Below are 24,107 nucleotides of genomic sequence, written 5' to 3' on the forward strand. Positions count from 1 at the left end.
AAAAACAACTGGACACACACGCCATCCCACTGCTGTGTCACGGAACTTGCTTCCCAAATCGATTCAGCTCCATGCATTCTGCCTCTGGTATCCTGAAGCACTTGAGTTGACAATGGAGAATTAAGGTGGTTAAAGACGACACACAAACCATTCATGGCAGCAGGTTAATGATCACAGGAGCACAATATAAATTATAATGACGACATCTACTTTACCACCACCAATCTTCATGCTTTGCACTCATATCCATACTCATTATGTACGAGGTTCACCAGTTTAAATTACCTTGAACTTCCAGTACCCCCAACCACTTTAAAGATGCAGTGCATAATGTGAAAGGATGGTAGAAAATGGTTAAGACGCTGCAACAGACACAAACTATAATCACCAAAAGATGAGAGCTGGAAACATTTAAGGCCTGAATAGGAGAACTCACTGCTGAAATTCTGCGGATATTTCAAATTAGCCTTGAGATAAGCAGCACACCCAGTGCCCACAGTTTCAAACGTTAATCTCTATATCATCAACAAAATATGAATATCTAGGCGTTGTATGCAGTGCACTTCAGAAATGGAAGGAAGATATAAATGTAAGGAATTAAACAAAGAAACACAGGAAGGAAAGAAAAAGGCATTATTGCTAATGAGCTCACAGAGTAAAGGTGTGGAGTGATTTCTCTTCATTTAGAAATTAAAAGCGATGGAGTAGTACAGTAAAGGGTAGCCAGTTGTGAAGTGCCCAACACAAAACTAGTCCTGTACTGGTAAATCTAAAAATTCTTTCAAGGCCAGGAACCAGAATGAGCACAACGTGATAAGGGAGAGACAGAGGAGTCCTGCTATTGAGTAATCATGTGTGGTATGTTACTGATAAGCCCGCTGCAGTTCCCCACCCACTTTACACACCGAGGACCTCACCATTGTCAGTGACAGTATCAAGAATGTAAGAAACACAGAAATGATTTTGCTTCTGCCGAAGTTTAATATCAAACCCCACAAATTCTTTAATAACCAAATTGTTTATTCTGCTTGAACATGTCTTGTCTCTTTTCTGTTGCACCTTCTACACAGCTATACAAAGCACCAAACTGGAGCTCAGTTTACTCTGCTATACATGCTTTCATAAAATGGTATGCACATATATTTACAGGACTGGCAGCTCAACTTCCCACAGTTCACCTAACCACCCCAAGTTCCGGTGGGACAACTGGATCATCCCTCGCCCCTCCCCTTGTCTGTCGCTCTCCCTCATGTAAGAAAAGACAGCAAGGTTCAACAGAAATAAAATTTAAAAAAATGAAGCAATGGGGGCATTTGGCCTTTACAACACATACAGTAGGATGTGAAATGTATTAACTACATGAACATCAGTAACACTGAATAGAATTTGCAAAGTTTATATACAAAGATTGACGAAAGAATTCCTTTCCAGTCCAGTAGCATTTCTATCTGAACAAGAGCATGTCTGCTGTCAGATTAAGAACTGGAAGTGGTTCCTCTTCAGCAGAAGACACATCACTGGGGCATTGCTTCTTTTTCCTCTGAACAGTTCAAGTTTCATTTTAAATAGAAAAAACAACTGAAATAAGGCACAATTAATATCTGATCATTCTGGGAAATACGGACGTACAGCTGATTTTTGTAGCATGTAAACATGGTAGGTGAAAAAAAAAAAACAAACAAACCCTCTAAAAATGAAGCCAACAAGAGACCTTCCCTTTTCAATCTGAGATTTGATGCAGTTTAGTGGTGCAAGGAAAAAAACAAAAATAAAAGACACTAAACTCAAAACGTACATTCTGATGGCATGGAAGTGAACCCTCTACATGCAAAACTACCAACACATTTAAAACAGAACAATGGCATGAACCGGTTTGAAAAATAAATGTAGGCATAACAGAGAAATAACTTTAAAAAGGCCCCTAAAGCTTTTTGTGTCACAATCGACATGCTTCAGAAGCTTTTAATACAATAGCAAAAGCTGATCAGCGGAGAAAACAAATCCACGTTGTTCTTATCAAGCCCCCAGCCCTTCTCCTGCCCCTGTCACTCCCACAAATTTTAACAAAACATGAAGAGTTACTCAACAATAAACAATGACAATTGAAATAATAATAAAAAAAATGTTGGCAGCAAGAATTTGATGCTGGATCATTAAAATCCCTCAGAAGGATAAACTTTTCCTTTACACAGAACAGAACAGTAGGTTTTAATATCCTCTGTCGGCAAGTTGAAACTCAAGCTGAATATTGTTCTGTGAAAGAGGAGGGACAAAAGGGGCAACAGCACTCTAAGGCCTTGGCTTTGGTTCAGCAAAGAGTTCAGTCATGTTTGATGTGATCCTTTATGTCCTCTTCATCCGTATATTCTGATGGCTCATCTCCAGGCTTCAGAAGCCGTCCCACATAATCGTACTTTTCTAAGGACAGAACAAGCAGACAGCAAATAATTCAAAAGGCAGCTTTAACACAGCTTTAGTGTCTTCTATTACACTAACCGTTTTTGATAAGATTCTCACAACCCCAGCTGATTGTTACTCGTGTGCAAACACTTCATTTTGTAGTCCATTTCAATTTAAAAAACATGTTCGATGTAATAATACAGTTTGTTATTTGTATAAAAGTGTACTGTATTTCTTATGCTTCTGAAGTAACTGAGCGACGATCAATTCACTTCTTTCAAATGCCTGGAGTCATTTCAATTCATTACATTGATAGTGGCTTATTTTCTTTGTTTAAATATGTGGAATTATTTAGCATTTGTATATTTTACACCCAAAGGATGCACTTGTGGATTCAATATACGCATTTACAGCAAAGCTGATGTTATCCCAGTCTGGATGATTATTTTGTTGTTGCTTGGTCATGAATTACTGAAACAGTCTTGCGTATTTATTTTTGCCTTACCTCTTTACACAACTCTGGACAGTGATGCCTTCCATTCTATGGCTGCAAAAACTTGAAAAGTGATTATATTTATGGGTATTGCAATATTATAGCTAATCGTTTAAAAATGTTTCCAATACAAAATAAAGGAAACAGTTTTGCTTTCGATGATAGACACTAAAGATCAACAATCCAATGTAAGCACTGTAGTAGAATTATTTCCACATGCTGTATGATGTGTCCATTACAGTTAAACACACAGAGACCCCCACACTACACAGAGCTATTCTCTGCAACTTCTCACCAGTCACTCTCCTGTACCTTGGCTTTATTTTTGAGTGTTACATGACAGCTACAGCATTTTAGTATCTCAAAGATTTCAATATTAAGTATGTGGACAGCATCACATGAGGTCAGGGTCCTACAAAGCTCAGTGGCAAGCATAACCCAATGTCAACAAACAACTACAGAGCCATGAATACGTATAAGAAATGTTACAAATCCATGGTTGGGGAGTCAATATTATGTGCAACCAACTAAACAAAAATCCAGAGACGGGAGCCAATTAGCACAGGCCTGAGAAGCACTGCACATCTGCTTTCAAACTCCCTATTTGCAGCACTAACACTCTCTGAAAGCACATGACAACTCACTCATCTCATTTTCATGTGTTTAGAACTTCAATAACAGTAGCGTTTTCATTTACAGCACCAATTAGCCCTTTTCACTAAATCCAGAAATGACACACTGACAAGTAAATCTACTTCCTGTTACTCTGCCAGTAATGGAGGATGTGTATTCTGCTTCTGTATTTTTGCAATGTAAGAAGTGTCGTTAAATAGCACTATATGACAAAGTATCAAAACTGGACAAAGATGGTAAAATTTCAGCAGAGTTACTCTTTTATAATTACTAAGGTAAGTCTGTTAACTTTATTATGCCTGTACACTGACAATTTCAGGTAACATTTTTCCATATTTAACATTAGCTTCATACATTTCAACAGATGTCAGTATATTGTAATTTAGAAAAAACAAGGTAAATTGTCTGTAATCTTGTAAAATAACCATATGTGATCTGAGTTTTCCAAGCAACCACTTATTGTCACATTGTTTCCAATTTTTTTTTTGTTTGTTTAATGTGAGTTAAGTTCCTGACATGAAACACACAGACATACAACATTTAAACTTATGATTTATATTGATAGTCAAAAAAAGAACAGTTTCAATAATATTGCAGTTACGTTAAGTTGTATACACTGACCAGGAGCACGAGCCATTCCATGGACACGGTTCGATTGAGAAGGCACAAGCTGTGCTGTTTTCTGTCAGCACAGACTCTCACACATTAACTCCGAGACAAGCATTTGTCCTTTCAAAAGCCGATTCCCAGGTCAGTACAACACTAAAGTTCCAGTTAAAAAGGCACAGCATCAATCTTAGAGCAGTGCATAAACTCATCACATTTAAAGTGCTAGCTACACACATAAATGCTGCAATGTTGTATAAAAAAATTTGGATTTTTATCTCTTTCGATTGTTTGCATGTATTATCTTTACTATGTTTCATCAGTAGGAAAGCTGCTAAAACCCAGGCAAGGAGGGTTAGGAATCTGAACGCAGAAGAATACAACTGAAGCACTTTTTTTTTTTTTTTTTTTAAATGATCCTGCCATTGTTTAGGTAAACTGGAAGAGAATTTACACATTGACAACGCTTCCCGGATCAGTGAAAAGGGCTAATCGTCAAAAGAAATGAGCATGATGTGTCCAAAAACAACACCTAATTCATCTATTAATAAAACATTTAAAAGCTGTGAGTAACTGCTAGGAAAAAAACAGAATAATCACTGAAGAGCTCAGAATAGCATTTTTACATCTTTGGAACATGTCAAGAAAAATGCTGAAAATCTGAAATACTGGCCTCATTTTTTCCCCATAGTATAGGTTCTTAGAGCCAACTACCTGTGCTCACCTACCTCTCAAGGAAACAAAGCTTTTACATGTAGCTGTTCCTTGATAGGCAACCTGAACATGTAAAAATAATACATTTCAATATTTATTTTGCAAGAATGTTGACCTCATATGTACACTAAATGCGATACTACAGTATAATTCTATTATTTGTGCAATCGATCACAGTTAAAAACACAATCACTTAGCACATTAGTGTCCATAAGGGTAGTTCTCCAACTGAAAATTAATAGGAAAAATACTTTTTCTTGTATTAAAAATAGTTATCCTGTATTGGTATTATGTTGATTTTGAACAGAAAAGAAAACATACAGTATACGTACTAAAACAGCAAATGTTATAAATTTACTAGGGGGCTCCGCCCCCTGCTCGCTTCGCTCGCCAACCCCTGGTGTTGGGAATGACAAAGAGCGTGATGTATGAATGAGATATAGAATAGTGTGACAGTGTAGATGATGCAAATAGAAATCAAACAATAAAGTGTGTGGCACAGTGTAAAGGTTTATTTGAAAATGTCTTTGTACATGCCGTTTAAGTGTAAAAGGTAATTCCAGCTCAGAACTTGTAAGGTCATTTAAGATGGTTATTGTTGTGATCAGAGTCAAGTTTGTCAGAGCTTAGAAAGAGTTGTGTCTCTCCAGGAAGTAATGGAATGACTTGGGTATTTATGTTTTCCACATTAATATTTTTTGGACATAATATAGTGCGTTGTGTTAAAAGGGGCATTTGGTCTAATGAGATTGCTGTTCCAAATGTCTCTGTAACTAAGTCGTCGCAGATAAAGGCTTGAGGAATTGTAATAATATGTGGCTGAAGTCCATCTGTATTGGTGAGTGTACCATCTCTCAGTTGTAATAAGCAATTGTTATGATGTGGTTCTGGACATCGTATCTTTTTTACTAACTGTATCTTTTGAAAGTAATGCCAATTGTCTGCGTATTTTAAGGTGCACTGAACAATAGCTGAGTGCATGGCATCTGGAAGAATAGCTAATCACTGTCTAAAATCTCCTCCTCATAAAAGTACCTTTCCTCCAAATCGAATATTATTATTCATAAACGTTTGTAGAAGTTTATGAATGGTGTTGAGTAAGTGACTTCATGTCATTGAACATTCATCAATAAACAACATTTTTTCAAGACGGATGTCACGTGCAGTGCCACCGTTAATGTTCATAGTGGATACCGATTTGTAGGATCTAATGCAGTTGATAAAGATTTAACTTTCAGGTACATCGTCAGTTATAAGCTTCTGTAGATATTCAGTATATGAATGTAAAGAAGGCAGTCTAATTTGACCCTTTTGACAACAACGTGTAAATGTATAACTTGTATTGCTAGTTGTTTCTTCAGGGAAGTGAACTGAATGACAATGATTGCAAATGACATTCATTAATCCGAATGAATTTTCCTGGTGTATGTTTTCCTTGTGCCGTTTGAGAGGCGCGTTGTTGCATGTGTAGTATTTGGGACGTGTTGTTTTGGAGCTGTAATCGATTTGCCTGTGCTGTGTGAGAAGCCCGTTGTAGCCTTCGCTGCCATTAACGTATGTCTGAGACGGGAGGTGTTTCGTTTTGAATCCGTGCCTGTTGCGATGCAGCACTTTGATTGATAGATTGCGTAATGTGGATCTAGGATGTAGATTTGTGCATATTTGCGTTGTTGATTTGTTTCAGGGTGCACTGTTCCAATGCGATGCAGTATTTGTGCACATATGCGAAAGCAGTATGGTCCATTGCCTTTTGGTGGCCTGATATTTACTCCGGTATATGCAAAAGCAAATGAACTATTGTAGGATCTAATGCAGTTCATAAAGTTTTTACTTTTAGGTACATCGTTAGTTAGAAGCTTTAGTTGAGCTTTGCGTTTTTGGAGTCGAGACATTTTTTCTTTTAGAAATATGGATAAGTAATAAGGAGTATTGCACTCACTGTTAATATGGAGCCTTTTCTGCGGTTGAACGGTTAATAGTGCCTTATTGTAATGAGATCCACCTATGCTGCATAGCCGTCTATTTTGTTGTTTCTTTCGTGTTCGTGTGTTTGTTCCTGTTATCATTTCCTTTTCGTTTTGTACCCGTGACCGTGTATTCATGACTTGTTTCTTTCTCAGCATGCGAAATATGGATAAGTAATAAGGACGATCGCAGTCACTGTTAATATGTTTCCTTTTCTGCAGTTGAACGGTTAATAGTGCTTTATTGTAAGGAGATCCACCTATGCCAACACCTATGCTGTCTAGTGTGAAGGTGATGACGTTCACTTTAGAATATGTGGCTTTGGGTGTCACTTCTTATGGATGTGTGTGTGTGGGGGGGGGGGGGGGGGGTGAGGATTGTTGTTGCGCGAGCGTCTTCTTTCTTTTTGTGTTCCTGTGTCTTGTTTGAATCCCCCTCTTTGTGTGTGTCCCGTCCGTTGCTTGTAGGGTCTGTGGGGTGGTTTTGTGTTCTTTTTTTTGTGTTCCATGGGCTTGTTGAATCCCCCTCTTGGTGTGTGTCCCGTCCGGTGCCTGTAGGGGGGTGGGGGGGGGGGTGGGGTGCCTTGCTGTTGTGCGCGAGCCTCTTTTTTTTTTTTTTTTTTTGGGTCTAGTTTCGTGCTTTGCTTGCGTTTGAATACTTTTTTATGTGCCTTTTCCTTTTTTCGTTGCTCTTTGCGCCTCATTTCTCCATTTTTCCTGTGCTCACTCCTTTTTTCTGTGGTCTTGTCCGCCTCTCGCGGCCCCTCATCCGCCTCTCTCGCCCTCTTTTGTCCGCCTTTCTCGGCTCCTCAGCCGACTCTCGCGGACTCTTTTTGCGCCTGCGCAGTACGTCTTTTTGCAGCTACGGCCCATTGCCGGATGTGCCTGCGTCCATCATCCGGTTTAGCATTCTCGGTTAGTAATATGGATATAAACTATTTGAAAAAGGAAACATAAAATAAATTGGACAAGAACTGACATTTAATGGGTGTAAATCAAATCTAAAATTAAAAAAACTCCTTAGCAATCACATTTAGAGTAATCATAAATTGGTACATATTTCACCACTTTCCCTAGATATACAGTATATATGTATAATAAATAATATCTTGATAGCTACAGACTATCTAAATTCAAATACCCTCCACATTAGCAGGATCTTCTGGTAACATGATTTCCTAGTTATTACTTCTTAATCAAATGTTAATGATTTATTATTTTTCTTTTAAACAGATTTGTGATCTTATGCAGTAGTTAAGCACATTTTTATTGCAGGAACGTTATCTGTGTATTTGTGCAAGCACTTTGGGACATATTTCAATGACAGATGCCATACTAAAAGTTTCTTTTATTAGTGCATAATTTGCTCTTACATCAATTTAGGTGTAACATGGTATATTGGAAGTGGTTAACATTGTGTTAATGGAATTAAAATGAGAACAAGTAAACTATTTTAGCAAAGCATGTACATTCTAAAAAATGGAGCACATCAATATTTCAAAAACAAGTCAGTTTATTTTTATGTGGCCAAGACTATTTGCCTCCGATAACAAGAAGGACAGTATTTGGTAAGTAAACAGTTCTTGAAGCTTCTAAAAAGAAAAACTGGTAAACATGTAGCGTTTATATGTACTGCTATTCTGGCATTTCTTGGTCATAATGATGCAAATGTTTTGTTTATTTGAACTCCACAGCACTACTTAAAAAAAGAAAATAAAAAAGGCAACAATTTTGTGCAAGTCTCAACAGGTAGAAAACAGCCTTACCTTTAAACTGCATCTCCCATTCTCTCACACTCTCCATCTGTACAGCATTTAAATCAGACAAATCATCATATTCATCTCGTAGTGCATCTTTATCCAGGCAAAAGGTTGCTAAACCCCTTGATGCATCTCTTCCTGCAAAAATGCCATAAGGGCCATCTGTGAAACACAAACAAAAACACAAATGCATAAATACAAAGAGTTCAAAAACAGTTTTCGCAGAACTTCTGTGCTTATAGAGACTAGAAGTATAACAGAGTGGAGTACATTTTTCTCCTTACCCAAAATAATAGTTCTTAACCTGAATGAGTGGGTGTTATAATAAAAACATGTTCTGATTTGCTTAAAAAAAATACACCCTTACCTAATCACATGTCTTTCTTATAAAGCACCACTGAATGGCAGCAGCAGTTAAAATAATCCATTAAAATTGAAGTGAAGATCATTAAGGTGTTCGTGTCCCCCATCCCATCCTTAATCAAGTCTGTTAAGTTGTAATCAGTGTTGAGTATAGCTGTCTACTGATGGAGCCCCAAACCCCCCCACCCCAAAGCCATCTTCCATGTCCCATGGATAGGGTAACTTTACAGACTGCAGTAGCAGGGTTAATCTCTGTACATGCAACCAAATCAATGCCAATGATGCATCAGAGCAGGATGCCAACCAGGCAATGACAGCACTTCTGCAGCTTTAGTGCAATTAGTAAAAAGTCAAAATCAAGTAAACCCAGGAAATAGGTCTAGTTAAGCAACTTTCTGCACTAATTCTGAGAAGCATATCACAAAATCTGTTGTAGAAAAGTTCCAATTACTGTATTCCACCTGCATCTGCCTATTGTTGAATGAAATTTCAACACATAAGCCAATTTGTTTTGAAAAGAAAAAATAGAGAGGTTGTCTAGGAAAAATAAGTTTTAATCATGGGTATCATTATAAATCGTACAGCTTTTAGATAATATACTGCATGATCATTACCATGCTGCCATGAAGACGTAGATAAAATTACTTAAGGACAAAGATTAAAATTGCAAAATAAAGATAACACATACTTGGAGGAGCCAAAAAAAAAAAAAAACACAAAAAAAACATGCTAACATTTAAATTAGATCATTTAATTAGATTACATTATTCTTGAAATAAATGCTAGCATACAGTAATTCCCAATGACGGGGTCATGTGAATGTAAGAACAATACTACCAATTCAATTTTAGCACAAGTTCAATGATTACATAATATTTACAACACTGTGAATGACCAGATAGAACTCTTACAATTACCAACTGAATAACTGCAATGTATTTGTATCCTGCGTTTACAAAAACATTTTAGTATCAGATGATGTCAGCTCAAGTGCAGTAAAACACTGATTAAACTGACTGATGAAACGAAACACTGATAAAGGCAAAGTAAAATGCTATCAAAGTAGATCAGTATCTTGTTTCTTCATCTTTTAACTTTATTTGCTATGAAGCCATACCAAGTATTGACACTTTTACTGAAACAATGTGGAATTGGTGCAGTTTTATTTCAGTACTTTGTCATTCAGCACACAGAGATCTCAAAGGGCAAAACGTGTTGAGTGTGAGTTCCTTTAAAGTGACAATGTCTGTTTCTTCACATTAGAAGTTAACCTTGATTTTGTTTTAAATCTGTTTAGAGCCAATATTCTCTTCTTAATTTTGAATTTGATAGGTAAAAAAAATCCAAAAAAGCATCCTACACTGGCAATGGCCATATCTATTTGAAAAGCAGACATAGACCTCTATATAACATTGCCTTTGTGTCCATTCATTAACTACATATGATCCACCCCTGTTTCTATTAGCCACCGGCACACACTGACAATACTGTTCAATTTAAACTGCTATACATTTGAAGAGTTTGTAGTAAAAACAGCATATTGCATGTACCTGTACATCTCTGAATTGGTTTTACAAGACAGAAAAACTTTGCAGCTATTAATATAATATGTACATATAAAAAACACCTTATTGAAAGCCCTAATTGATGCAATATGTGCCTACCAATGAAAATCTTACAGTATAAGCACCCCCACTGTCCTGTGAGGTGCGTATAAAGCAAGTTGATAACTATCAGAAACTCATCTTCTGATTTTTGTTGTGGCTCTGAATGTACCAGGCTTTTTCCTGTCAGAGTTTCTTTCAGTTTCCAAGTTCCTTTTGATTATGTGGGAAACTGTACTCGCTGGACATCTTCACTTTCTTTGCATTTTATCTAATCACCTTTTGCCATTTCAGGTTATTCACTGATCTGAACTGCTTAAATTTCAATAAACACTAGAAACATGGAGGTGTTCATGAGCTTTTCACTGGTAGTAGTATGTAGGTAATCTTTGTGGTATGTCATCTATTGATGTGTTTCTCAACCATTAGATAGAACTTTATTTGTCCCCATGTGGAATTTTTGGTTTTTACATAAGCTCTTTAAATAAATAAATAAATAAATAGGTAGGTAAACAAATAAATACACACACTTTGGTCTGAACACAGACCAGAATGACTATAAAGAAAGAAAACTTCTTACTTGGCTGTCACAGTCACAGAGAGGCATAATGCAGACATATTGTTGTTGGTTTGAAGGAACCCCTACTTGACACTCTTCTGCTGAATGCTTTGTTGGCTGAAAGGATGCAGTGTTAGTGTGTCAGAGAGACTGTGCAGTAGGGATGGGAATCGAAAACCGGTTCTTGTTGAGAACCGGTTCCCACTGTTTCAATTCCTTGGAATTGTTTGCCATTTTTGCAAACGAAAGTCGCCTCAAATGACGTCACCACGTTGTGTAGCGTCATTTACCCAGCAGGAAACATGGCGCCTAAGCGGCACAAATGCTCAAAAGTTTGGTTATACTTTACGAGAAAGGATGACAACAGGGCAACTTGCAATACTTGCAAAGTATATATTTCATCAATGGGAGGAAACACTACGAATATGCAAAAGCATTTGCTCACAAAACACGCGATAACCTTAAATGAATGTCATGTTTTTGATCTGCTCCGGACTAGTGAATCTCAACCCAGCAGCAGCTGTAACATTTGCACGTCCTCTCCCGTTAATACGGCAGGTAACTAATCAACTAACATTGCATATTATGTTAGCGCGATTTGCCTTATTGCAAAACCTGCTATTACTGTGCATTGCATTTAAATGACCATGACGAGAGAGACAGACAGAGTCTGGCTGTCTCAGATGCTGGCAGTTCTCGCTGCAGTCTACCGGTAGCTTCTCCTTTCACAGAGGCGGGGAAAAGAAAAAATGACACAGGCCAGGATAGACGAATGTCACCGAGCAGTGACTAAGTTTGTGGTAAAAGGCTTGCACCCATTTGCCACAGTTGATGCCCCCGGTTTTCGGTAAGTGAATGTGTTTAATTGTAGGTTAAGTCAGGGAATGTCAAAGTTGCATGTTCTCCTCTTACCAGATGTTTCATGTGTTTCCATTTCTGAGCTGAAACGTGTTGAAGGCAGCCGTCACTGCAGATGGATGGACAAGTTTTAGTCAAGATCATTACCTCACAGTAACGCTGCATTATGTCAGGAATGCAGGCTCAAGCAAAAGTCCTCAAAACCAAACCAGTGTACCAGGCACAGACAGGGACAGCTGTAGCAGAGGAGATTGATGAAATCTTGGAGGAGTATGGTATCAAAGACAAGGTTGTGGCAGCCACTGTTGATAATGCGGTCAACATGGATGTAGCTGTCAAAATAGTTGATGGTTGCAGAATTGCACAGTGCACAGTTCCATTGGACTTGAGTTGATTGTATTTGTTGCTGGCTGATGTAGTTTTATTTTTGCGTGCTCAGCTCATATATACTTTTAAAAAGGAGAGTGTAAATGTTACTGGACATTCTTGTGTAATTTCCACAGAATAATTTATGTTATACTTTGTTATTGCTACAGAAGAATATTTATTTTATTATTATTTTACATTTACAAATTTTTTTCTGGGGACCCCGTGGCACCCCATCGAGGAGCTGTAGGCTGTGGTTCTCTTAAGATCTCACTGTTGGGTTTGTAAGGTCATGCTACTCCTAAATGTCTATCTTGTTCAAAGATAAGATATAAAACAAAGTTCTAAGCTAATCGACCAGTGTGTTCTCCTTTTTTAAAAATAAGAATCGATAGGAGAATCGATAAAGAATCGAATTGTTAAACAGAATCGAAAATGGAATCGGAATCATGAAAATCTTATCAATTCCCATCCCTACTGTGCAGCATTTTTCATAATGGCACTCAGTTTTATTTTGTTTCTCTCCTTCTCTACTACTCAATACTATGCATGAGACAAAATTTTGTCATATCGAATTTTGTAATACAAAATACTACCAATACATAATTTGACCTTGCATCATATGTTGTATGACATTGCCACATAACTGAAATGAAACACAAAGACAATTGAAAATGAATGTCTTTCATTGAAAGCAAGAGATTAAAAAAAAAACTGCTGGAAAAACTAGAACCAAGACGTAATATGCCTAAATGACTCCAATTTAGCAGAACCATCATTCACTGTCTGTTTAATGATGTGAAAGTTGACAGTGCACAAGAAAGACATCACTGTATGCGAAAGTGGGCTGGGACTGCAGAACAAGTGTTTCACAAACACAATATAGTGAGTTGCATCTTCACACGAAAATGGAAAATCACAACATTGTTGTATAATTGCATCACTGCATCCATAGGCTTGTTTTTTAATGGAACACTTCTCATGATATACTCAAATGCTACTGGGGAAAAAAAAGCTGCCATTACTACAGCTCTCACAGGCCCAGAATGTGAAAAAGAGAGCTCAAGAAATCGATTACACCTATCACTGATACGGATTTAGAAATAGGGTTAGATTACAGCAAGGATGAATTACACAGCAGAGTATTTTGCATTGCTCTCAACAGTACTGTTCTCTAGTATGGTGGAAAGAGAAAGCAGTCAAATTCCTAATACTTGCTTTTCTGATCAGAATAATTCATTTCTACTTGCTATGCCTGAAACCAGTGACTGAGCATTTTCAGAGGATAGCATCACAATGGTGATGTCTCAGAGTGTTAATATTATCACTTTTCTTAAAAAGATATAATATAATATAATATAATATAATATAATATAATATAATATAATATGCTGGAGTATGTGAATTTCCCCTTCGGGATTAATAAAGTATCTATCTATCTATCTATTGTAGGCTCTTCATATATTCAATCATAACCAACCCACAGTTTACAGGACACTGAGGCAATCAAGTAGGAAATAAATGGGCGCCTTTTCTTAGATCAATGTTTAATTTTAAGTCAGGAAACAAAAAATAACTTTAAAGTTTTGTGGATTTGCACTGCAGCGCTTCATCTTATAGGTTTACTATATATGGTCATTAATATCACATGTACAGAGTAAAGTGAAATTCTTACTTGCATGTGTTATCAACATGCAACAACTTGCTTTATGTTACTGCAGTGTATATATTTTATGCTAACATTTAAGATTTTGCCTTATTAAAAAGCTTTAAAAAATTACATTAAAAATTGTGTATTTGTGCAGTGATTTGAATTTATAGTGTAATGTTTTAATTTAGAAATTGTACATTGTAGTACGTTTATGAAAATTTTATACTGTCAAAATACTGTATCATGAGGCTTGAAATTCAATATAAAATGCATCGTGGACAGTATATTGTTCTCATGTCTACTCAGTACATATGAGAAGCTAACTCATATTTGGCTTTATGTTCAAATACTGTATTTCTCTGAATTGGGTAGGGGAGAGGTATAGTTTTAATTGTATACATAAATGCTCTCTACGTTGTACTGACTTCATTCTTGGCTATACTGAACTGTTTCCTACTTTTTGTAATGTGATTTGCAATATGTAATATTATAAAAACTTCGTGCCAGATTACTAAAATTAAAATAAATAAAAGCATTAGCAAACATTACTGTCTTTTTGTCTCTCCAACTGCCCCTTATATTTTAAGCTTCAAACAGTCACGACAACAACAGTGCAACAGCTAATCAGCCTTGGGAAAACATTTTTTCAACACTCACTCTCCCTCAGCCATCCTCAAATCACCCATGAATTTACATGGAGGAGCTAAAGAAATGTTGCTGGGAACAAGTTCACCTTTGCAATTAGGAAAATGGCAAGAATAGTTAATTTCCTTAATTCAGGCCTTTTTTTTTGTCCTTTGATTAAAATAGACACTACCTGCCTGAGTCAGGAAAAATCTAATGGAAAAGTGATTAAGTCTAAACTTTCATGGATGAATAAAATATTTGCAGAGTACAATAAAACTATTAGCTTGTTCAAGACAAAAAAAAAAAAATTATTCCTTGGCTAGATGTGGTTTTAGAAATACACAGTGTGGGTATCAACAACAGTGCAGGGTTATGTGGTATTGTGCAAACTGCAGAAGCCCATTACTGAGGCTAATTAGTTCCATTCAAAACAACATTTAGTTTTAATGGACTTCTCTAACAACTTTCATATGAGGGCCGTTCAATAATTTATCTACCTCAGTAGGGATATAAAAAAAAAAAAGTTTTCAAAAATTTTTCAATATGGTCCCGATAGCTCCACACTTTAACCCCTTTGGAAAAAAAATCTTCAAAACAGGACGTCACTGCCTGGATATCTTCATCACTTGTCAACCACGAGATTTTTTTAGAACTCAGAATCCTTTTTAATAAAACCCCTGTGTGCGTCCATGTGTCCGTGTTCTGGTGAAGTGCGCATGTGCGGAGCACGGTGCGATGCTTCAAAGGCCGCTTGACGCGTCACACAAGACCGACAGGGCGGGACCTATAAAATGTCACGCGGCCGATCCAATCGGATTTCGGTAAATGAGGTAAGACCTAAAACAATGTGCGAAAAATCCAATCTGCGCGAAAAATCCAGTCGGGTACTGAGACGCGGAGACCAGCTTCCCCAAAGAGGTGGGATTAGTGTGTGTTGTTGTGCAAGTGTTCACTCTGAGGATGTCACATTTGCGATTAACAAACTTAGCCTGGTAAAGTGTAAAGTGTCAGTGATTGAAGGGGTTTTCCTAAATATACGAATTTTCATGATATTACAATTGAATGACTTTTAAAAGTAGATTTATTTTCGCTCACATAAAATCCATTGCTGGGGAGACGCCACACGTACAATAATCAGCTGTACGCCAGCACAGATTAAAATACTTACTGGGGAACTGCACAGAACTTGCTGGTGAGACTTATTACTGCGAGAGAAAATTAAAGGCACACAATACAGTGACGCATATTGCAGCCACATACATGCCAGGATTACTGTAACAGAAAATAGACTTTTTATGGTTCAGCTGCTGGAACCTATATTCTCAGCTGGCAGACTGTGATTGACATTTGAACTGGTGCATTGTCACGAAGAAGCAGCACGCCTGCTGTGAGTTTACCTCGTCTTTTCTCCTAGATTGACTCCCGCATAACAATCACCTTTGACATGCCCAACTTTTTACTGATTATTTTCCACACTAACTGCTGAGATGCCCATTTCTTCAGCTATTCAGGAAACCTTAATTCATTTGCCTGACAAAATTGAATCCTCGACTTTCTTGACATTCTGTGGAGGCAATTTCCACAGAAATGTGTTAGTGTGAGGGTCATCTTCAATGGACTCTCCACCCCACTTAAACTGCTTGCTCCAAAATTTTACTTTGTAGGGATGATGGAGCAGACTCACCATAATAAACTGCATCCATGCGTTCATGGATCTCCTTTGGCTTTTTTCCATTCTTTTGTGAGAAATTTTGTCACTGAACATTACTGTATTCCAAATCTAGCATTTTCTTACTTGATTCACACGAGGACTCTCCTGGCATCCTGTCTCTTGGAGCATTAGACTCGCAGTGAGCCACAACCGTGCTCGAGTCACCTTGACACATGTCACAACGTGCTCATTCACAACGTGCTCAGACTTGTTTCAACATGCTTGCCACATTCTTTCATACTCATGTAGATAAATTATTGAACACCCCTCGTATTGACTTCACAGAATGAAAGATAATTCCTAAACTACTAATTTTATTAGCGATGCTCATCTGCCAATCTAAATTGACCGATCTTTTTTCAGAATCTGCTTTTCCAAAGGTTTACAGTAATTTAGTTGTAGTGTTCGTTTACAAAAAGTATTTATGGTAGCTAAGCATGTCTTTTTGCTGCAAACAGAGGGAGAGCCTTTACAAATCAAAGGAATCAAAGTAGCTGTACTGTGCAATTAGGCCAATAGCAAGAAAATTTAATTAGTTAATTCAGACCTTTATATTTTGTCTTTTAATTTAAATGAAAACTGCCTGTCTGAGTTTGGATGGTTAGCGAGCTTGTTTTCAGTACAACAGCTTTTATTTTCACTTAAAGAAAAGAAGATAAAGAAAAATTTACAATTGCAGCCCAGTAAACAAAAAGCTTGTTGGCGTTATAGCTAAATTTATCTATTTTACTTTTAAACTTGTTAATAAGCATGAACATCTGATTGATTTATGGCTTTTTAAAGGTTTTTACTGAATCTATTATTTGCTTGTGTGTATCATACGGTATAGGTTTTGGTAAGAAACAAGTTCTAAATAATTAAAATGGTAATCCATATTTATAATTAAACCATAAGAATTAGTAATGTCTAGCAGGTACACAGGGGAGTATAAATATAGTAAACTTATACTTAACAGCAAAAACAGCTATTGTGCAATTAATGATTAAAAATGATTAAAACCTATGCATGTATATTTACATTTCGGCAGTGTTTAACTGTCAATATCAATTAACAGAATCAATGTTAGAATATATTTTTTGTTAGATAAATAATGAAAACTACTTTTTTTTAATTAAGCTTTGTTTTACATAAAGTACATCAAAGAAGAAATTGAAAAATATGACAGGCTGCAATTATGAGGTGCATTTTTTTTTCTTTAATGCCGTATGTATTGTGAATAAATATTTTCTCCTCATATTTCATTAGTTAAAAAAAATGTGCTTTTTTTAGTTTAATTTATTACAGTATTTTTATGCTCAATTAAAAATGAGCTTACAGAGTTTAATTTTGTTTAAAAAAAAAAAATTTAATCAGGACTGGTCTCCCCTAGACTTTCTCGTATACTAAAATATGAGGATGGATATTTGAGGAGTAAACTGCAAGGCAATGATAATATTTTTATATTATGTACATTAAAGAACCATCAACAACAAATTAAATCAATAATAGTATATTGAACAATTATTATAAAAGTAAAGTTGAATAAATCAGACGCTGCAGCTGCACGAATAAAAGGTAAAGTACCACTTCCGGTTAACAGAAATAGCCCAAAAGTTGATAGAAATCTACGTTTTGTACCTAATACTTGTAAGCAAAATGTGGCTGACCCAAGTGAAAGCATACACAAGTTACTGTTTTTACATATACACACACAAACACACAGACATAATTGAAAAAATTGTATTTTCAGACTCAGGGAGGTCTAAAACATTAAGATTCATCAAAATCTTGAAATGGAATTTTTGGAGGATTCCAGTACTTTCCCTATACTTCGTATACAAAAAGTAAAAAATGAACACATGACACCTATGATTTATAGTTTTTTAATTATAAAAATATCAAAATACCAAAGTTAATTTAATATAGAACATAAAACTTCTGCATGTCTGGTTATGCAGAAGCTTAGTATCTTTTAGTATAAAAGTTTTTTTCCCCAGTAACATAATATCAGTGATTAGTATCAACCCTAAAAAAACCTGATAGAAGCATCCCTAAATTTTACAACAGTATTTTTTCATACCAATATTACAGAGAGTGAACTGTTACAGACAGAAATCCTAGATTTCTGTATACAATTATATTTTCAACATTAACAGAATGTTTTATGCAAAAGTGATCTTTTTAAAAAAAACTTGGGGGCTCTGCACCCTCCTCGCTTCACTCGCCAACCCCTGTGTATGGTTTACCGGAAATACAATTTATTTTTTGTATAGCCCAAAATCACACAAGAAGTGCCGCAATGGGCTTTAACAGGCCCTGCCTCTTGACAGCCCCCCAGCCTTGACCATCTAAGAAGACCAGATAAAACTCCCCCCAAAAAAACCCCTTGTATGGAAAAAAATGGAAGAAACCTAGGGAAAGGCAGTTCACAGAGAGACCCCTTTCCAGGTAGGTTGGGCGTGCAGTGGGTGTCCAAAAGAAGGGGGTCAATACAATACAATACAATACATAGAACAGAATAAATCCTCAATACAGTATAAAAATAAAAATTCTAGAAGTACAGAGTAGAATTTCACATTAGATGATATCACATAATATGATTAGGATTTGTTTTAAGTCCTGGAGACCTCATTCATCAAGCTGCCTCCCCCATTTTGCCATTCCACATCTGAAATAGCACTAATCCGATGAAAGGACCCCTCATTATCACGTCCCCATTCATCAGGAATGACTTTACCTTAGGCAGGCAATCTACAATTTCAAGAGATTATTTTCTTGTGAATTGTTACATATGCATTATTTTCACTTTTACTTTAAAAACTTTTGTAAAAACAATACTTGTTTCTTTATTTCCTGCCCCACGTGAGGTTACATCTCTTTCTTCCCAGACGTATAATACTGCTCGTGTTGTGAAGGGTGTTGCAGCTGAACGTACGCTAAGAATATGCCTTTGGATCATTTGCTGTCTTTTTGCTGCTTGCTAGCTGCCTCTTCTGCCTGTCGCATGTCATTGTTTTAAGAGCTCCGAGCACATGATGCTTGCCTGCCAAAAGCAATCCACCAACTGCTAGCTTAGAGGTCTGTTGACTTGTTTTAAATGATGGCTCACTGCCTGGTCTCGTGTGACGTTGTAAAAGCAATACCTGTCTTTTATTTTTGGCCCCGGGCGTGGTTGAATTCTTTCTTGCAGGAAGTATAACGTTGCTCGCGTTCGGTTGGGGTAGCTGCTGTCGCGCTGCCCTTCGATCTCTTTAAAGCCTGTACAGCCGCTGTCCTTTTTGCTACGGCCCTGGGACAATCTCTTGGCACCAAGTCTCATGTTTACGGTCCCCGCGAGACGCACCGTGGCAAGTCTCCTTGGTCTCGCGGGTCTTTTAAATGTCTTTCGAGATTATCACGTATCGTAGCCTTGCATTTGCTTTCCATTCCAGAATTTTCTTTCATATACAGAGAGACAGTAATTTGAAAAAAAGCTATTAGATTCAATCAATGAGATTCCGCTTGTGAACTCATTGCCTCTAACAAATGCAAAAGTCACTTGAATGATTAAAGACAAGTCCTCAAATTTAATTTTGAAGAAGTGAAATTCACTATTTTAAGTAGTGACACAGTTTTATATGACAGTGACTAGGAACTCTAGAAAGAGAATTCTCCTAAGCAGACACTTTGCACACAAATATGTTTAATGGGTTCATTAGCATGCAGTGTTTCTGGGATAAGATTCAAAATACAACAAATAAAGTCCACCTTAACTTAAAAGTATATTAGATGTAAAATTGCCTTTTTAATTAAACTGTTGAAAAACTTCTATGAACTACAGTACACAATTTGGAGAGAGAGAGTGCAAATACAAGAGAGGGAACTCTAGTGAACTTGAAAAGTTGGGTTTATTTTTCATCTGTACCCTTCATTATCTTCTGGATGACTTTTCCATTACAGCAAAATATCCTCAGCTTGTATTAATATAAAATTGAAAAAAAAATGATTATATTCTGGTTGACATGTAAACACGTTTAAGGAAATCTCTAAACACATCCATTCAGCCTCCAATCTGTTCCTCTAAATAGTAATCTCTACCTTGAAATTCTTTTTGCAATTGTTTTCTCATGGAAAAATACATTAAAAAAATATTTCCATTGGTCCTAGAACAGGGATGCCAAACTCTTGGCCCTCCCTTACATCTTTTATTGCAGCCCGCTTCACCAAAATTTAAAACATGTTATGTACAGCCCACAATGACCGTTAGTCTTCTTAACATTCCCTTTAACATGCATTTCATTTAGAAATTCTGTCTGTATATAATTTACATTAACACCTGCAGCTGAACTGTGTCTTGTTTATCTGCAGCACAGCTCAGAACAGCAACCAACCTGTAGCTAGAATGGAAACAAGAAGTATGACAACAAGAAAAACTAAAAAGGTTGACATCCCACACTGCCATAAGGAACTTTTATTTTAGTATATGTTATAGTGTCATGAAGGAGATGGTAACTCAACACTTGCTGCCACACCACTCTTTAAAACTACACAGGTGTGAGGGATGACCACCCTTCAGCTCCTTATCCGTCTGCTGCAGCTACACTACGCGATTTTTTTTGTCATTTCCTTTAAATCTGTACATAGACAGAAAACAGTTTTGCATTTCTACTCATCTTAAATGAGATCACTATCAGTTTCCAAACAGCTCTGAATTTGGTCAAGGTGATCTAACAAAGGCACATTTACACCAGTGTCTTTATAAGTTTTCAAGTGCCACTTGACCATGACTCATGTTAGCACAGATGTAAACTAATGTACTTTGTTTAAGCTGAAAAATGTCTCAGCTGTATCTGGTCTGTCGCTCTCGCTCGACTTCATGTGTTGAGTAGGACACCTACATGAGCACTTTATGGGTGGTCCTCCACATGCCAGAATGCAATGTACTTGGCTTCACAGAAGCACTCTGAACAACCTTGCTTCTTTATTTTTTTCAAGTACATGTTAGTAGTTTTACTTTTGTTTTTATACTGTGTGCACTATAGCAAGTTTGTTCCGTCTTTTCTTTTCAACCCTAACTTCCATATTAAAGTAGGTTTTATAACCTTGCTATTTCTTGATTTACATATGTTTTAATTATTATTCTTAATAATAACAATAACAACAACAACAATAATAACAATACACAGACTGTCATTATTGCCGCTTAAATTCAACTATGGGATTAGTTTAAAAACAGATTTGTGCGTGCTTTTGACAGCAAACATTACAGATCAAATGAGGTGTGATCGTTTAACTTGTACTGTGAAGCATTTGCAACAAGAGATCAAAAGATAATGATATTAAATAATCTTATATATTGTCTTACACTGTCACAATAAATGGAGGCTTTGCATTCATTCTCTGACTGTAATAAGCTCTTCTACTATTGTCCGTCAGTCAAAGCATAAGTCCATTTTCTAACTGCTATATACAGTCCAGGCCAGTTTGGGTGCAACTCGCATGCATCCACAGTTAAGCATGAGAGACTGCATGGTGTGGAAGGACTGCTAGCACAAATAACAGTTATGTAAACATCAATGCAAGATTTAAACAAAGTGGTTATTTGGCTTGTCTACACCATAGATGACAGGAGTTGCTCCATATGCCAACACCAAAATAAAACATTTAGATTTTAATGCTTCAAATGAAAAGGAGCATTTCCCTATTAATACAACATGTACTGTGTTAACATAGAGGTACCACCAAAAAACACAGTAAGCAGATCAAAAAATCTAAATATAAATCTGTAAACACTGAAAGCATGTCATTCATTTGGTTTTTGAAGGGAAATTAATCTTCATTAGTATAAACCATAAGTAAAAGCGAAGATTATATATTTGACTGATATGTTGGAGAATGTAATGCTGTCTCACAATTTTAAATGTATTGAACACAGGTAAAGTTATTTGCAGTTTCTGGATTTGTGCACAGAAGCACAAAGGCTGCCCACACACTCAAGAAACCATGAAAACAGCAAAACAAAGGCTTTTAAGCTTTTAAACAGAAGTTCTGAAAAAAAGGATTAATGTAAAACTGTCAAGTCTGATTTCACACAGGATGGTTTAAAGCTGGGACAAACGTAAAAGAAGGAGAGACAGATTTGAAAAATTAAAGCACCAAGTGATTCTGACATTTGAAATATGACTTAATTTGAATAATCCATTAATTATTACTCTTTAATAATATTTTATAAATGGCTAATGATGCAAATATAAGTCTTACAACAGCAAATATTGCAAACCTAACAAACTGGCTCACTGATAAACCAAACTTTAAAGCATGTTACAAAAACATCTCTATGAGTTTGTTTAAATTGAAATATCTGGAATTATCTTGGAATTCACAAATTCAATAGTAGGTATATAATAATAATTTGAATATGTATATTTAGCATGGATTCTAAGTAGTAGTTTTCAGTCACTGAACAGAAAATTGTCAGAATAAATTTAGAATGTGCCCATGCTAAGATAAATCAGACAGTTCATGACACATCATTCTTTATAAACAATATGCTGAAATCCCCCCCAAGATTTTGAACCTATGCCACACATTAAATTCCAGACTTGCATTGTATATGGATATTTATGAAAACAGCAAAACAAAGGCTTTTAAGCTTTTAAACAGAAGTTCTGAAAAAGAAGTTCTGAAAGTTCACTTAAATGATAGTTGGATAACTACTTGATGAATATACCAGTATTTTAAAGCTTTAATTATTGTTAGTTTTTATATATTCTGTACTGAATTACAGAAAAAGGCACAATATTGTTCACTTCAATAAACGGATGTACTTTAATAAACAGTCACTGAATGAAATTACTGTTTTTGCTATAGTAGCGAAAGGTATCGAGTGTCATAAATTTCACTTGTATTGGTATCATACACAAACATTCTGGTGTTGTGACATCTCTAGTTGAGTGCAGATTTTTTTTTTTTTTTTTTAAACATTGATACCAATTCTCAATTTCTGCATATTCAGTGACATATGCTAATCAGAAGAAAAGGGTGATACATTATGTTGTACCCGACGTTATCCAAAAGAATGACAATGTTAAAATAACTGAAAAACTGTGTACGCATTAAAAGATCGCAAAGTTGTCTCAAAACGCTCTGTGTTGCCTACTTGCTTAAATTACAATGTGATATCAACAATTTTCCTCTAACTTACCTTGCTGTTAACTAGTGCAGCAAACCATATGTAAAATATAATAAGAACATGGGCTTGATAAGCTGCCCTTGGACCTCCTGGGATAAAGTAGGAGTATTTGCATTTATATCTTTCTATACAGTGTACATGAAGTGACATGTGCACAATTCAGTTTAATCTACTGAAAAAGTAGTATAAAGCAAATGACTTGGAAGTGGAAAAAAAATACTGTTTTCTCACTGGGCGCCAGCACCTAGGGCTATGAATATATAATGAATAACAAGTTAAAAAAAAAAAATGTAGCACAAATTAAGAATAGCTGGCTGCTCTGTGGATAACCTTGTGCTGCCAGCAAGTCACAAGCTTCACATTAATAATGTCTAACAGCATTTAAACCTACAGTATATAGATAACATGTTTACAAATGAAAATGTGTGCACAATAAACATATTTAAAGACAATGGTAAGAAGTATGACAGACAGAATTTTTCTGACTAAAAAAAAACAACGTGGATTTAAGTACAGTAAACTGTTAACAGTTATGCTTAATCCATCAGTAATGCTGATCCATTTTCCTAAACTCTGCGCATTTTACATCACAATAGAGAAAGGAACAAGCCCTACAAGTACATCACAGGTCACACCCAAGACCATACT

General features: G+C 36.2%; 1 protein-coding gene across 1 annotated transcript in view; it reads right to left on the reverse strand.

Moving 5' to 3' along the window:
* Positions 1 to 999: 999 nt before the first annotated feature.
* pgrmc2 (progesterone receptor membrane component 2) overlaps positions 1,000 to 24,107 on the reverse strand; it is a 31,936-nt gene continuing 8,828 nt past the window's right edge. Inside the window, exons 2-3 of the mRNA XM_028801663.2 lie at positions 8,577 to 8,732; positions 1,000 to 2,418 (exon numbers count right to left, since the gene is read on the reverse strand). Coding sequence (XP_028657496.1) covers positions 2,321 to 2,418; positions 8,577 to 8,732 — 254 coding nt within the window. The 3' untranslated portion in view covers positions 1,000 to 2,320. The remainder of the gene's footprint in view (positions 2,419 to 8,576; positions 8,733 to 24,107) is intronic.

Source organism: Erpetoichthys calabaricus, chromosome 5 (genome assembly GCF_900747795.2).
Source record: "Erpetoichthys calabaricus chromosome 5, fErpCal1.3, whole genome shotgun sequence".
NCBI classification, from domain to species: Eukaryota; Metazoa; Chordata; class Cladistia; order Polypteriformes; family Polypteridae; genus Erpetoichthys; species Erpetoichthys calabaricus.